At 42.0% G+C, this 15,551-nt stretch overlaps 1 protein-coding gene across 5 annotated transcripts in view; it reads left to right on the top strand.

Annotated features, from left to right (window-relative positions):
• LOC310736587 (teneurin-1-like) overlaps positions 1-15,551 on the top strand; it is a 257,458-nt gene that overhangs the window by 120,824 nt on the left and 121,083 nt on the right. For 4 of the 5 annotated variants that reach the window (XM_083560158.1, XM_083560157.1, XM_083560156.1 and 1 more), the window contains one exon: positions 6,326-6,481. The exons of the other annotated variant lie outside the window; for it this stretch is intronic. In XM_083560158.1, the coding sequence (XP_083416284.1) occupies positions 6,326-6,481 (156 nt within the window). The remainder of the gene's footprint in view (positions 1-6,325; positions 6,482-15,551) is intronic. 5 annotated transcript variants of the gene reach the window in all.

Genomic DNA, 15,551 nt, shown 5'->3' with positions numbered 1-15,551 from the left:
TTTACACAGATAATGCGGTGATTAAAAATGAATATGTTCTTTATGAGTAAGTTTGTCCCTGATGAGCAAGCCGGTGGCGACTGGCGACTGGCTCCGAGTTGTGTGTGCGCCGACTCCCAGACCTGGTTGCTCTCCCGAAACCATGCGTCCACGGCGGGTACGTCACTGGGCTCGTCGGACCAAGGGAAGAGAGGTGGCTGGAAACCCAGCGTACACTGGAAGGGCGTAAGCCCCGTCGCGTCCTGGCGCAGCGAGTTTTGGGCGTACTCGGCCCATGGCAGAAAACGACACCAGCTCTCCTGGTCCTGGCTGCAATACGCCCGAAGATACTGGCTGAGCTCCTGAATCTTCCTTTCCACCTGCCCGTTGGTCTGGGGATGGTAACCGGAGGAAAGGCTGACTGAGATCCCTAGGAGATGAAAGAAAGCCCTCCAGACCCGTGACGTAAATTGCGGTCCTCGGTCCGAGACGATCTCCTCTGGGAGGCCGAAGGTGCGAAAGACTTGGTGGAACAGGGCCTCGGCGGTCTCCAGGGCGGTCGGCAGGCCCTTCAGGGGGATGAAGCGACAGCCTTTTGAGAACCGGTCCACTACCACCAGGATACAAGTGTTCCCTTCGAAACGGGGGAGATCGGTGACAAAGTCGACACCCAGGTGGGACCAAGGACGTTGTTCGACCGGGAGTGGCACCAACCTGCCCACGGGTAGGCGACGCGGTACCTTGGTCATGGCGCATGTGGGGCACCATTGGACGAAGCGAGCGACCCCCCTCGTCATACCGGGCCACCAATACCGGGCTTGAACTAGCTGGAGGGTGCGTTTCTCGCCGGGGTGGCCTGCCCCTAATCCTTCGTGGACCAATTGGACTAACTCCCGTCGACATGCGGTCGGCACATACACCTTACCCTCGGGGCACCCCTCCGGGCTCGGTTCTTGGAGCGTGGCCGTGCGGATGTCCTCATCTAAGTCCCAGATGATCAGCCCCACGATGAGATCGGGCGGAAGGATGGGGACCGGGTCCCCGGGCTCGTCGGGCCCGAACAGGCGGGAGAGGACGTCCGCCTTGCCGTTTTGGGCCCCCGCTCGATAGGTGACCTGGAAGCGGAAGCGGGTGCAGAACAGGGCCCACCGAGCCTGCCTGGGGTTCAATCTTCAGGCCTCCCGCAGGTACTGGAGGTTCTTATGATCGGTGATGACAGTGAAAGGGTGCTCAGCGCCCTCCAACCAGTGCCTCCATTCCTCCAGGGCGAGTTTGATGGCCAGGAGCTCCCGGTTCCCGATGTCATAAATCTGTTCAGCCGGAGTGAGTTTGTGGGAGTAATACGCACACGGGTGGAGCGTTGGAGGGGAGCCCGTCCGTTGAGAGAGGGTCGCCCCTACCCCTGTCGAGAAAGCGTCCACCTCTACGACAAAGGGATGTGGGGATCCGGGTGGCGAAGGACGGGGGCGTGGCAGAAGCGCTCGCGGAGCTCGTCGAAAGCCTTCTGAGCCTCACGGGTCCAGCCGAGGGCGCTTGCCTTACCCCGGAGGAGAGAGGTGAGGGGAGCGGTGACCTGGCTGTAACCCTGGATGAACCTACGGTAAAAGTTGGCAAAGCCCAGAAAGCGTTGGAGCTCCTTGATGGTGGTCGGAACGGGCCAGTCCCGCACTGCTTGGACCTTCCCTTCGTCCATCTGAATCCCCTGGGAGCTGATGATGTAACCAAGGAACCGGGTCTGAGGGCGATGGAACTCGCATTTGGAGAGATTCAAGTACAGATGTTGTGAACGGAGTGCTCCTAGGACTTGTTTCATGTGGTCCAGGTGTTCCTCCAGAGTCCGTGAGTATATGAGGATGTCATCGATGTAAACCATCACGAACCTCTGGAGGTATGGTCGGAGCACTTCGTTCATGAACCCCTGGAACATGGCCGGGGAGATGGAAAGGCCGTACGGCATGACCCGGTACTCGTAGTGTCCCGAGGGCGTGATGAAGGCCGTCTTCCACTCGTCCCCCTTCCTGATGCGCACCAGATTGTAGGCGCTCCGTAGGTCGAGCTTGGAGAAGACCCGCGCCTCCCGTAGCTCCTCCAGGGCCGCCGGAACGAGCGGCAGGGGATAAGGAAGGGGAACGATCTGGGAATTTAGCTGTCGGAAATCAATGCAGGGCCGGAGACCACCGTCCTTTTTCCCCACAAAGAAGAAGCTGGAGGCCGCCGGAGAAGTGGAAGGGGCGATGAACCCTTGACGGAGGGCCTGTGCGATGTATTCCTCCATCGCCTTGTGTTCAGGGGCTGACAGGGGGTAGATCCGGCCCTTGGGTAGCTTCGCCCCCGGAAGCAAGTCAATAGCACAGTCCCAAGGCCGGTGAGGAGGAAGACGGGTGGCGGCCTGTGCACTGAAAACGTCCTTGTAGGCCCGATACGCTTCAGGGAGCTCAACCTGGGTGTTGATGGTCGATGCTTCCACCTGGGTGGCACCCACGATGGCCCGCGGGATCCTGGAGGGAAGTCCGGAGAGGCAGTGCTGGAGGCAGTGAGGGCTCCACTCCAGGATGTCGCACGGGTCCCAGGAACATGGTGCTTGAGTCCTCAAGCACCATGAACCTGATCTCCTCCTGGTGGAACAGTCCGACCTGTAGTGTGATCGCCGGGGCACAATACTTCACCCAGCCTCTCCCCAGCGGGCGCCCTTGGATGGTTTGCACGGCTAAGTCCTGGGAGCCCCTCTCTCGGCGGAGCTGTAGCCGGTCGAGGCAGTCCTGTGAGATGAAGTTCCCTGCGGACCTGGAGTCGACCACCGCCCGAACCGATAAAGAGAGAGCAGGTGTTAACAGTGTCACCAAGAGCTTGGATAACGGAGAGATTTCAGTAGGAAACGGGACTGAACTCACCGAGGCACGAGATGGGCGAGTGGGGCAGCCGGCGATGAAATGACCCGGCTTCCCGCAGTACAGACATCTACCCGTGGCCAGGCGGGTGTTTCGCTCTCTCTGGGTCAGCCTCTGGGTTCCGAGCTGCATGGGTTCGCCCCCTGAAGCCGTAGGTGCGGAATGTTGCATGACTGGAAATGACGACGTGGGTAATGGTGGCGAGCTCCGGCATGCCGCCAAACGCTGTGCGAGGCCGATGGATTTCCGTATGAAATCTTCCAATCCCACCGAATCCTCGTGAATGGCCATCGCCTGCTTTATTTCAGGAGCCAAACCCTGCTGATAAATACCGAGCAGCGCTGACTCGTTCCAGCCACAAGATGCCGCCAGAGTGCGAAAACGGAGGCTGTAGTCGGTGATGGAATCCTCACCCTGGCGCAACCCGAGCAGCTGATCCGTAGTGTAGAGGACTCCGGGGGAGGTACTGAACACTTCCCGGAAGTGCGCGGTGAATGCCGTGTAGGAATACACCACCGGTCCTGCGGCTTCCCAGAGAGATTGGGCCCAGGCTTACGCCTTCCCGGAAAGCAAGGAGATGATGAACGCGATCTTGGCTCGAGCGGTGGGGAAACGCTGCGGCTGCATCTCTATGAAGAGATCCACTTGCATCAAAAACCCGCGGCATTCAGATGGTTCACCGGAGAAAGTAGAGGGAAACGGCATTGGAACGTAGGCGGCCGCGGGTGCGGGGTTAGCGGCGGCGGCACTGTGGCGCCGGCGTGTGTGTCCATCTCCAGGTGAGGGGCGGCTCTCTCTCCTTTGTTGTCGGTCCGTTATTCTGTTACGCACGGACGAGGCGGAAAGCGAAGCTGTGCAAAAACAGGGTTTTAATGACAGAATGGAGTACAGTCAAAATGAGCACTAGCACAACCAGAACAGAAACCCGGAGCGAAGCGGCAAAAGCAAAAGGGCTGAAACGATAGTAGCGTGTCGATAGAGCAAGCAAACTGTCAGCAGAACGGGAAATCGTAGAGCTGACAGCTTGAGTCCATAAGGGCAATAACGGACGGTGTTGGTGGGAAGCGAAGCTGCTTATATGGGAGGGAGTCTGATAGAAGTCAGGTGCGCCGAGTTAGTAATCAGGCGAGAAGCTCCGTGTTGGCGGGGCATGTGCGGGCGGGAGTGCAGGGTGCTCCCTGACACCCCTACGATGACAATTTCAGACCCCTCCATGATTTCTAAGTGGGCGAACTTGCAAAATAGCAGGGTGTTTAAATACTTATTTTCCTCACTGTATATAGGTATATATGTATATGTGTGTGTATATATATATATATATATATATATATATATATATATATATATATATATATATATATATATATATATATATATACACTGTATATACTGTATATATATATATATATATATATATATATATATATATATATATATATATATATACACTGTATATATACTGTATATATAATATAAATATATACATATATTTTCTTTTTTTTATGTTCATTTCATGTTAAGTTAAATAATAGATAATGTTGCTGTTGTAGAAAATATCAATAATTGTGCTTTTTCGTTTCAGAATAAATGTTGTGCTCCATTTGATGCCAGGCAAATCTACAAGCATTTAGGGTTCATTAATAAAAAGAGTAAATCGTTATAAAGAAATGTTAAAAATAGTTAACATTTTATTTAAATGAAAATCAACAATCTGTTTTTTTTTATTTGCTCTACAATTAGGCTCTAAAAAACATGTTGGTGCTGGTACTGTTTCCAAACAATTACATATACTTCAAAGCATTTTGTAAGTCACTCTGGTTAAGTGTTTCTTCAAATGCAATAAATAAAATAGCCCAAAAAGAAGTATATTTTGTGTTTTTTGTGTGTATGTTTAATGTAGAGTTTATGTTGTTTAATGTGAAACTATACACCTCGGTTAATCACTGTCAGCAGTGGTGTTGCTAATGTGAAGCCAATAGACATAGATACAGTTTAAATCCAAGCAATTCTTCAGTGATTCCTAACAATATCATTCTTTTGTGCTATAACAGTGACAGTCATTTAACTGAAATCATTTTAACAGTGTATTTCAAGTTGGTGGCAATGAACTAGAAAGCAGTATTGAATTGCTTGTATCACTTGTATTTCCAGAGTTAAATGAATAAATTTGTTTTTTTCGTTTGATCCTGATAATCTTTGTCCATGTGGGCTAACTCGAAGTTCTACTGTTTCTTGCCTTTTTAAAAAAAATCATGCTCATAGGTTTATTGGATACTCAAAACTACCTATTGGGTGTTAATGAATGTGAATGTGTGTGTGCATCCCACCCAGTGGTGTTCCCACTTCATGCCCAGTGTTCTGGGATAGACTCCAGATCCTCTGTGGCCATGGCAAGGGTAAAGTTATTTCTAAAAAAGGAATGAATAATGACACACCCCACTGACCAACCCAACTATTTATTAAACAATTCACAAAATGTAAATTTCACTTGTAATATTGAAGCATGCATGATAAACATTTTCCTTTTGTATGGCTTTTGAAAAAAAGGGTTATTTCTACAAGATGACAACAAAAAGATTAGTGTTCTAGAACTAACAAAATAAATTACTTTACTGCTGATGAAAATCTAATGAAAGCCACATTAGTCCTTTTTCTATTCTATTTCAGATTTTTTAAGAAACATTATATATTGTCAATATTAGCCAGCATGTAGCTATCCACTGTACTAATGCTTATTTAATGTATATACATCATATACATCATGCTTTCTTTTTGCATCACATACATTGAATGTTGCATATAAAATCTATAGAGTGACTGTCAGGCTGTTAGAACCTTCTGATAAAAAAAAAAAAAAAAAAAAAAAAAAAAACCTAGATATTAATATTCCACATACTATTCCACATGAGAATGAATTATAGCCTATGGATTAACATGCATGCATATATATATATATATATATATATATATATATATATATATATATATATATATAAACTTTTCCATGTGATAAACATTGATTACCAAAAATAATTTTCATTGTTGTTTATTTTCCAATTGTCAATCCAGTGTAAATGCTTTTAAAACAGTTGATTTTGCTTCAAGTATTTATCACATGACTTCTCTAATTGTTTCTTGGAAAAAGTGTAATATTAGATAAAACCTATTTAAAATTGGGACACAATAAACTCTATGCAAGGGACACTAGGTTTGCTTGGAAAACTACTAATTTAGTACATGCCTGAGGTCAGATTGATGTGCTGCTTTTCCAAAACTGTACCTTAATAAGCATATAAATGTGGAGTTGTTTTAAAAGCATAAAATGTAAATTTTTTCGTCTCTCTGTGCTTTGAATACTGATTGCTCCAGCATGTTTCCTCAGTATCTTTTGTTTAAACTTGTTTTTTTTGCATTGTTTGCTGTTGTCATCAGTGTCTTTTTTTCTTGCTTTCATTTAGCCGTGCACTTGTTTGGCTTGAAATGGCATCTGAAGCCATCGGAGGCAGATTTGTATGAGAACGGCATCAGCAAGGAAAACATTGGCATAAAGAACAGTGCCATCACCCCACTGGACACATACACCCCAGACAAGATCCAGCGAGGCACCAAAGGAGGTCAGTGCACATATAATTTCCTCTCTACATCTACATGCCCTTCTGTTTTCGAGGTCACATCAGTCTGTTTGATGTATCATTTCATTTTGAGCAGATGTATCAAGGCGTGAGCAAAGATGGCCACTGCTCCCTGTGGTTTTTTTGTTGATATTTTATAATAGTAACACTGCTATAGAGGGCTAAGAAGGCATTATATTATGATTGTGCTTGCCAAACACAGTCAAGATTTTGGGAATAAAGTGAATGCTTTCATCAAAGTTGTGCCTGCAGAAAAAAAAATAGTTTGTTGAGATGCATGTCTTGTTACCTTACCTAATTCGATAATTCAATACCTTTGCTACTGGATTAACTAGGCTGCTCTCTGGAGTGAGGTAAATGAGGGATATTATAGTAAAGCCAAGCACTTTTAAATCAGAAGCTCACATACTAGATGATTGAATTTATTAGAAATGTTAATGTAATTGCTTAATCTCAATACCATCAGCAGCATACTAGTAGGGGAATGTGGATTAAGAATTCGTGACAGAGATCTTATGATGATCTTATTGCACACACTCTAATTGGGAGGGGTTAAGGGTTTGCAATATAATTGTAAAATGCAAATTCATAGTTAAACATGCCTTAAAGATGCACTGCCTGGATATACAGAGGAAAATAATATATTGGCAAACATTTTAGATAATTATCTCTTTATAATGTAGAATATACCACATGGGAAACATGCATGTAGAAGGTGCTTTTTATTTCACATAACATTGTAAATGTAACTACAATGAATGAATGCATGTAAAGAAAGTTAAAATAGCACATTCCATTAGACTCCACAGGCTTTTGTAACAGTATGAAATGTGAAATAAGGAATGTTCAGGGTCAGATATGACTATTTAAACTCCAACCTACAGCAAACCTTGTGATTAACAGGCAACTGACAAAAGGCTACAGGATTAGCCGGATTTATAATACCATGGGCATTGTATTTCATATTCAGCTGTGTTTTAAATTTGACAGGTATGTGGAGTAGAAGCTGGAGAGAGGAAATGGTTGTTAATCTAGTCCACTGTAAGAAGTACTTAAGCATGAATGAGCCTTTTAGGACATTATACTGTCAGCAAGATTTTGCCTCATAAAAATCATGTTCGTCGCTTTTTCCTTTTCATGTAAGGTGCCAGAACAGGAAGTTTAAGTAAAACTTTATTATTATGAATTAATTATTATTAAGTAAAACTTTTATTTAAAATTAACATTATTTGGTCTTTCCCTTAGTTAATAATCAATCAGTAAAGCCAAAAAATCAACCAATCAATCAATCAAATCAATCAAGGTCATGTCGGCCTGTCTTTGGAACACTGGTTATGAAGTGGGAGTACACTCCCGGATGAATTCCCACCTCTCATTCATTACTCGGCACCACGCACACAAATCCACAAGCTTTTTCACACCTAGGGACAATTTAGTGTATCAGTACAGTCTACTAAGCCTCTAATCTCTCTCCTCTTTATTGGTGTCGCCGGACTGAAACAGAGCGCACTGATTTCTCTCATCAGCTGCAGGTGTTTCTTACTGCTCGTTCCGTCCGGCTCCGCCCTCCACTCGCGCCCCCCCTCCCCATTTACCCGGGCTTGGGACCGGCACTAAGAGTGCACTAGCTTGTGCATCCATAATGGCTGGGTTGCTGGCACATAGACATTTACACTATATTAAAAATAATAGTATATCTTTGGTTTTATTCAGGGTGTTAGGTCATTCTCTGCACAACAGTGTCTAATCTTCTCATTTGTACAGGGTGCTAGTTAAAAATAAGTAAACAAACAAACAAAACTTATCACACCCATCGGTGGTTTGTCCCCAAATGCTTGCCACAAAGTTTGAATAGGCAAGTTGTATAAAAGGTCTTAGTATGTGTTACCTTTTTATTAGGTTTTTTTACTAGAAATATCAGGCCAAACATGAACCTGTTCCAGCGTGAAACCCCCTCTGCATAAAGCAAGGCCCATATGTTTTGCTTATCTTAATTATTGTTCTAGTAGTTATTTTGCCATATATTACAAAAACTAAACAATTGGATTTTATATTCAAATTTTTTGAAAGGGACAATAATATGCTTGATCACTTATATAGACGTATTACTTGTTACCATGTACAGTATGTAGAACTGACCTTTGAAAAAATAACCTATGGGTTAATTTACCATGATTTACTTTGTGATTGGTATATTTCATCTCTTTGCCTGTGTGTTTTTTCTGTGTTTTCTCATCATGGATTAACAAAAATCTTAATTAAATGTCTGTGTTCCACAACATAGCACACCACAACATACTTTTTGCCAAGTTTTGCCTAAATACCCTGCTTTTAGCATTTTTTAACATACTAATATATTTCACCAAAAATAAGTGGACATTTTTCTACTTATTCTTTTTCTTTACTTTTTGTTTAACCTATCTTTTTTGTCACTAATTCCCCCCCCCTTCTCCATTTAGCATGCTTTTCCTGTTTCTTGTCTTATTTCAAACACCACAAGCTTTTTTTAAATATTGTGTTGTGTGTCGCATTTTGGTTTGTGTCTTGTCTCTGCCCTGTCTTGTAATTAGTGTTGATCCCAAATGTACTGACCTGTTCTATGGTTCGCCCTTGATTACTTTGTGTATTTATATTCTCCAGGCTCTCTCACTCTCTCTCTCTGCGGAGTCTCATAATTGTTTACCTGTATTTCTAAGCCACTGTTTCCTGCTTTCATTGTTTTCTGTGTTATTTATTGGTTTTGATCCAAGCCTGTGTTTGCATTTCTCATGGTGGATCACTTTGGATTGTTGGTGTCTGCCTGTGTTTTGACCCCTGCTATTAATGCTGACTGAAACTTAAAAAAGTGCTCGTATTAAACAAATCACTACTCTTATGCAATCCCACACATAAAGTATCTCTCCTCACATTTCAGCAACTATTTTTGTATATCTTCTCAAATGACAATACTATAGAAATGAAACTTGGATACAGATGATGATTTACAGATGATGGTGGCCACTGTGCTCATTGGGACCTTCAATGCTGCAGAATTTTTTCTGTACCCTTCCCAAGATTTGTGCCTTGGCACAATCATGTCGTGAAGGTCTACAGATTATTCCTTTAACTTTATCGCTTGACCTGGTAAGGAGTACCATGAAAATTGTGTCTTGCCTACAGTCAAGCATCATGGTCTGGGCCTGCATGAGTGCTGCTTGTACTGGGGAGCTGCTGTTCATGGAGTGAAAAATAGATTTCAACATGTTCTGTGTCATTCTGAAGCAGAACATGATGTCCTCCCTTTTGAAACTGGGCAAAATGAGTTTTTTCAACTTAATAACGACCCCAAACACACCGCCAAGATAACAACTCCCTTGCTGAAGGTGAAGGTGATGGAGTGGCCAAGTATGTCTCCAGACCTGAACCTTATTGAGTGACCCTGAGCTCTGTGATGTCATTATGGAGGAGTGGAAGAGTAACCCAGCAACAACCTGTGCGCTCTGGTAATTTCTATGCCCAGGAGGATTAAGGCACTGCTAGATAACAATGGTCCTCACACAAAATTTTTACACTTTGGACACAGTTTTGACATGTTTACTCAGGATTATTTAGACAATGATGGCTGTATGTTAAGTTGTTTTTAGAGGGCAGTAAATCTGTACTGCTATTCAAGCTGCACATTGCTATAAAATATATAAAATTTTCATTTCTTCAGTATTGTCTGTTAAGAAGATATGCTAAAATTGTTACTGAAATGTTAGGGGTGTACTTACTTTTGTGAGATACTTTAGCACCATAAAAAAACAAAAAAAAAAACCCTGATGGTTAAACACAGTTTTGCCTAAAAACAGTGCTAAAATATTGTTCCTTTCTTAAGTAGCAAATACATTTTATAAATTTTTACAAAGCTTGTACTTCAACTAAATAGACACAAAACTAATAAATTCCTTTTGTTCAGTTTAGATTCCATCTGTCAATTTTTTATGATTTACTTAGCCCTCCCATTATCATGAAAACAGAGAATATTATTTTTTGAATAACTTAAGACAGAAGTTTTAAAATGTTAAAATAATAGATAGGGCATTTGTTGAAATTGAAATGGAAACTTCTAAGTATTAACTCTGTGGTAGCTCAGTGGTTATGATGTTAGGTTTCTGTGCAAATACAATCAAGATCAAGCTGCCACTTCGGGCCCTTAAGCAAAGCACTTAACCCTGAACGGCTTTATTGTATAATTTAAGTCACATTGGATAAAGGTGTCTGCCAAATACTGTAAATGCAGTTGTGTTTTTGGTTATTCCTTTGTCATTAACATGTATATGCATTGGGTTGCTGTCACTTTTAGCAGTGTACAGTGTATGTATGTATGTATGTATATACAGGTGCAGCTCAATGAATTGGAATATTATTTAAAAGTTGATTCATTTTATTAATTCAATACAAAAAGTGAAACTTGTATATTATATAGATTTATCACACACAGACTGATGTATTTCAAGTGTTTATTTCTTTTGATTTTGATGATTTTGGCTCACATTTAAAAGAAACCTAAAAAAAAAAATAGAATACTTCATAAGACCAATCCAACAAACAACAACAAAAAAAACTTGGTAGTGGCTTCTTTTGCTTTAATTACTGCCTCAATTCAGTGTGGCAAAAAAACTTGGTAGGGGCTTCTTTTGCTTTAATTACTGCCTCAATTCGGTGTGGCATCGAGGTGATCAGTCTGTGGCACTGCTGAGGTGGTATGGAAGCCCAGGTTTCTTTGACAGTGGCCTTCGGCTTATTTGCATTTTTTGGTCTCTTGTTTCTCATTTTTCTCTTGACAATACCCCTATAGATTCTCTGTGGGGTTCAGGTCTGGTGAAGTTTCTAGCCAGTCAAACACACCAACACCATGGTCACTTACCCAACTTTTGGTGCTTTTGGCAGTGTGGGCACGTGCCAAATCCTGCTAGAAAATGAAATCAGCATCTTCATAAAGCTGGTCAGCAGAGAGAAGCAGAGGAAGTGCTCTAAAAAAACTTCCTGGTGGATGGCTGTGCTGACCTGACTTGATAAAACACAGTGGACCAACACCAGCAGATGACATGACTCCCCAAACCACCACTGACTGTGCAAACTTTACACTGGACCTTGAGCAACTTTGATTCTGTGCCTCTCATCTCTTTTTCCAGACTCTGGGACCTTGATTTCCAAATGAAAGGCAAAATTTTCTTTCCTTTCATCTAAAGCATCTTTTATCAGTCCAAAGCTTTTTGTCCTTTGCCCAGGATAGAGACCTCTGACGTTTTCTCTGGTTCAACAGTGGCTTGACACAAGGCATGCGTCAGTTGTAGCCCATGAATACGTCTGTGTGTGGTGGCTTTTGAAGCACTGACTCCAGCTGCATTTTTTCCTTCCATTCAACTTTCTTTTAATGTGCTTGGATACAGCACTCTGTGAACAGCCAGTTTCTTTAGTGATGACCTTTTGTGTCTTACCCTCCATGTGCAGGGTGTCAGTGATCGTCTTCTGGACAACTGTCAAGTCAGCAGTCTTCCCCCATGTGTAGACTGAACCAGACTGAGACACCATTTAAAGGTTCAGAAAACCTTTGCAGGGGTTTTGAGTTAATTAGCTATTTAGAGTGTGACACCACGAGTTTCCAATATTGAACTTTTTCACAATATTCAAATTTTTTAAGATACTGAATTTTGGGTTGTCATTAGCTGTAAGCCATAATCATCAAAATTAAAAGAAATATACACTTAAAATATATCAGTGTGTGTGTGTGTGTGTGTGTGTGTGTGTGTGTGTGTGTGTGTGATGAATCTATATAATATACAAGTTTCACATTTTGTATTAAATTACTAAAATAAATCAACTTTTTAATGATATTATATATACACACACACTTTTGAATTTTATATATATATATAGACGGTGCTGTGAGGATTGTGCAGCAGTCGAAGGCGGGGGCCTGCTTAGACTGCTGCCCCTGCGACCTGAATTACGGATAAGCGGGAGAAAATGAATGTATGAATGAATATACACACACACACACACACACACACACACACACACACACACACACACACACACACACACACACACACACAAGGACAATTCATTTTGGTATATATATATATATATATATATATATATATATATATATATATATATATATATATATATATATATATACATATTAATATATTAATATGTACACTCAACGGCCACTTTATTTGGTACACCTGTCCAACTGCTCGTTTAAGCAAATTTCTAATCAGCCAATCACATGGCAGCAACACAATGCATTTAGGCATATAGACATGGTCAAGACGATCTGCTGCAGTTTAAACCGAGCGTCAGAATGGGAAAGAAAGGTGATTTAGGTGACTTTGAACGTGGCATGGTTGTTCTTGCCAGACGGGCTGGTCTGAGTATTTCAGAAACTGCTGATCTACTGGATTTTTCAAGCACAACCATCTCTAGGGTTTACAGAGAATGGTCCAAAAAAGAGAAAATATCCAGTAAGCGGCAGTTCTGTGTGCGCAAATGCCTTGTTGATGGCAGAGGTCAGAGGAGAATGGCCAGACTGGTTCGAGCTGATAGAAAGTCAACAGTAACTCAAATAACCACTCGTTACAACCGAGGTATGCAGAAGAGCATCTCTGAACGCACAACACTTCGAACCTTGAGGCGGATGGGCTACAACAGCAGAAGACAGCTAAGAACAGGAAACTGAGGCCACAATTCGCACAGGCTCACCAAAATTGGACAATAGAAGATTGGAAAAACGTTGCCTGGTCTGATGAGTCTCGATTTCTGCTGCAACATTCGGATGGTAGGGTCAGAATTTGTATCAACGGTTCAGGCTGGTGGTGGTGGTGTAATGGTGTGGGGTATATTTTCTTGGAACACTTTGGGCCCATTAGAACCAATTGAGCATCGTGTCAACGCCACAGCCTACCTAAGTATTGTTGCTGACCATGTCCTTCCCTTCATGACCACAGTGTACCCATCTTCTGATGGCTAATTCCAGCAGGATAACGCGTCATTTCATAAAGCGCGAATCATCTCAGACTGGTTTCTTGAACAGGACAATGAGTTCACTGTACTCAAATGGCTTCCACAGTCACCAGATCTCAATCCAATAGAGCACCTTTGGATTGTGGTGGAACGGGAGATTTGCATCATGGATGTGCAGCCGACAAATCTGCAGCAACTGCATGATGCTATCATGTCAATATGGACCAAAATCTCTGAGGAATGTTTCCAGTACCTTGTTGAATCTATGCCACGATGAATTAAGGCAGTTCTGAAGGCAAAAGGGAGTCCAACCCGGTACTAGTAAGGTGTACCTAATAAAGTGGCCGGTGTGTCTGTGTCTATCTATCTATCTATCTATCTATCTATCTATCTATCTATCTATCTATCTATCTATCTATCTATCTATCTATCTATCTATCTATCTATCTATATATATATATACAGTAAGTAAAATAAGTATTTGAACACCCTGCTATTTTGCAAGCGACAATAGTTGGACAAGTTGGATTCTTACTGATTGTATGGGGTGGACAGGTGTCTTTATGCAGCTAACGACCTCAAACAGGTGCATCTAATTTAGGATAATAAATGTAGTGGAGGTGGACATTTTAAAGGCAGACTAACAGGTCTTTGAGGGTCAGAATTCTAGCTGATAGACAGGTGTTCAAATACTTATTTGCAGCTGTATCATACAAATAAATAGTTAAAAAATCATATATTGTGATTTATGGATTTTTTTTTAGATTATGTCTCTCACAGTGGACATGCACCTACGATGACAATTTCAGACCCCTCCATGATTTCTAAGTGGGAGAACTTGCAAAATAGCAGGGTGTTCAAATACTTATTTTCCTCACTGTATATATATATATATATATATATATATATATATATATATATATATATATATATATATATATATATATATATATATATACCTTGTATATATGTATATGCCCTAGTCAAGATGGCGCCACAGGATGGACATCATGAGATATGACAGATCCACTTTTATATAGTTACCCACCACCAGTGTTGTGCTCGTTACTAAAAAATAGTAACTAGTTACAGTTACTCGTTACTTCATTCAAAAAGTAACTCCGTTACTTTGTTGATTACTTACACCAAAAAGTAATGCGTTACTGTTAAAAGTAACTTTTTAGTTACTTTTTTAAAGAACCTCCTTTAATGTTCCCATTAATGCCCTTTTTTCGCGTTATAATCAATACAAACACAAAACTGACTTGAAGTAATTTTTAAACACTATTTTATTGAGGTCAGACCAGCACAAACTGAATATATCACAAGGATTTCTGAAATAAATAACAAAACAAGCTGAATTATATATTCACAATCAAAAACTAAAGTGGCTTCTGCTGTTGTGTTGAGCTCTTAAACATGTTCCTTTCACAGCTGAAGTATGAAAACTATTAACAATGTAGAACACCAGGTTAGCTTCTAGCTACTAGCTCCTCAGGCATGGAGGTCCTGGAGCAGCTTCAACAGATTGGAGTTGCTGTTTATCGCAGTAGATACAAGCTTCGAACCAGAAAGACACAACTTACATTTGTCTTAAAAGTTTATGTCTTCATACTCAACTAAAGTGAAATAATGAGCATATTTCCACTTTGAGAAACTCATCTTGCTCTCGGCTCGACTCGCCATTACTGCCGCACAGACCTGAATTAATGGAGACATGCCCACTGCGCGTCTTCTTTGTGTTTACAGTGGTTTATCCACCAATCCTACAATGCAACGCTGCTGTAAGCAAGTTAGGCTGTAGTCTACACTTCAGCCGAAATTAATTAATTTAAAAAAGTAACGGGTAACACACCATACGGTAACGGAGTTACTTTATTTTTAAAAGTAATGCGTTACAGTATTAGTTACCGGTAACCGTTACCGGTGACAGTTACTGCCCAACACTGTCCACCACCATTATCAAATTTGCTGACAACACTGTTGTGGTGGGCCTGATCTCCAACAACGACAAGACGCAGTTGATAGTGGACTTCAGCATGAAACAGGAGCAGTCATA

The sequence above is a fragment of the Silurus aristotelis genome (genome assembly GCF_946808225.1).
Source record: "Silurus aristotelis genome assembly, chromosome: 14".
Taxonomy (NCBI): Eukaryota; Metazoa; Chordata; class Actinopteri; order Siluriformes; family Siluridae; genus Silurus; species Silurus aristotelis.
The sequence above is the reverse complement of the archived record's forward strand: the minus strand, read 5'-3'. Positions and strand labels throughout refer to the sequence as shown.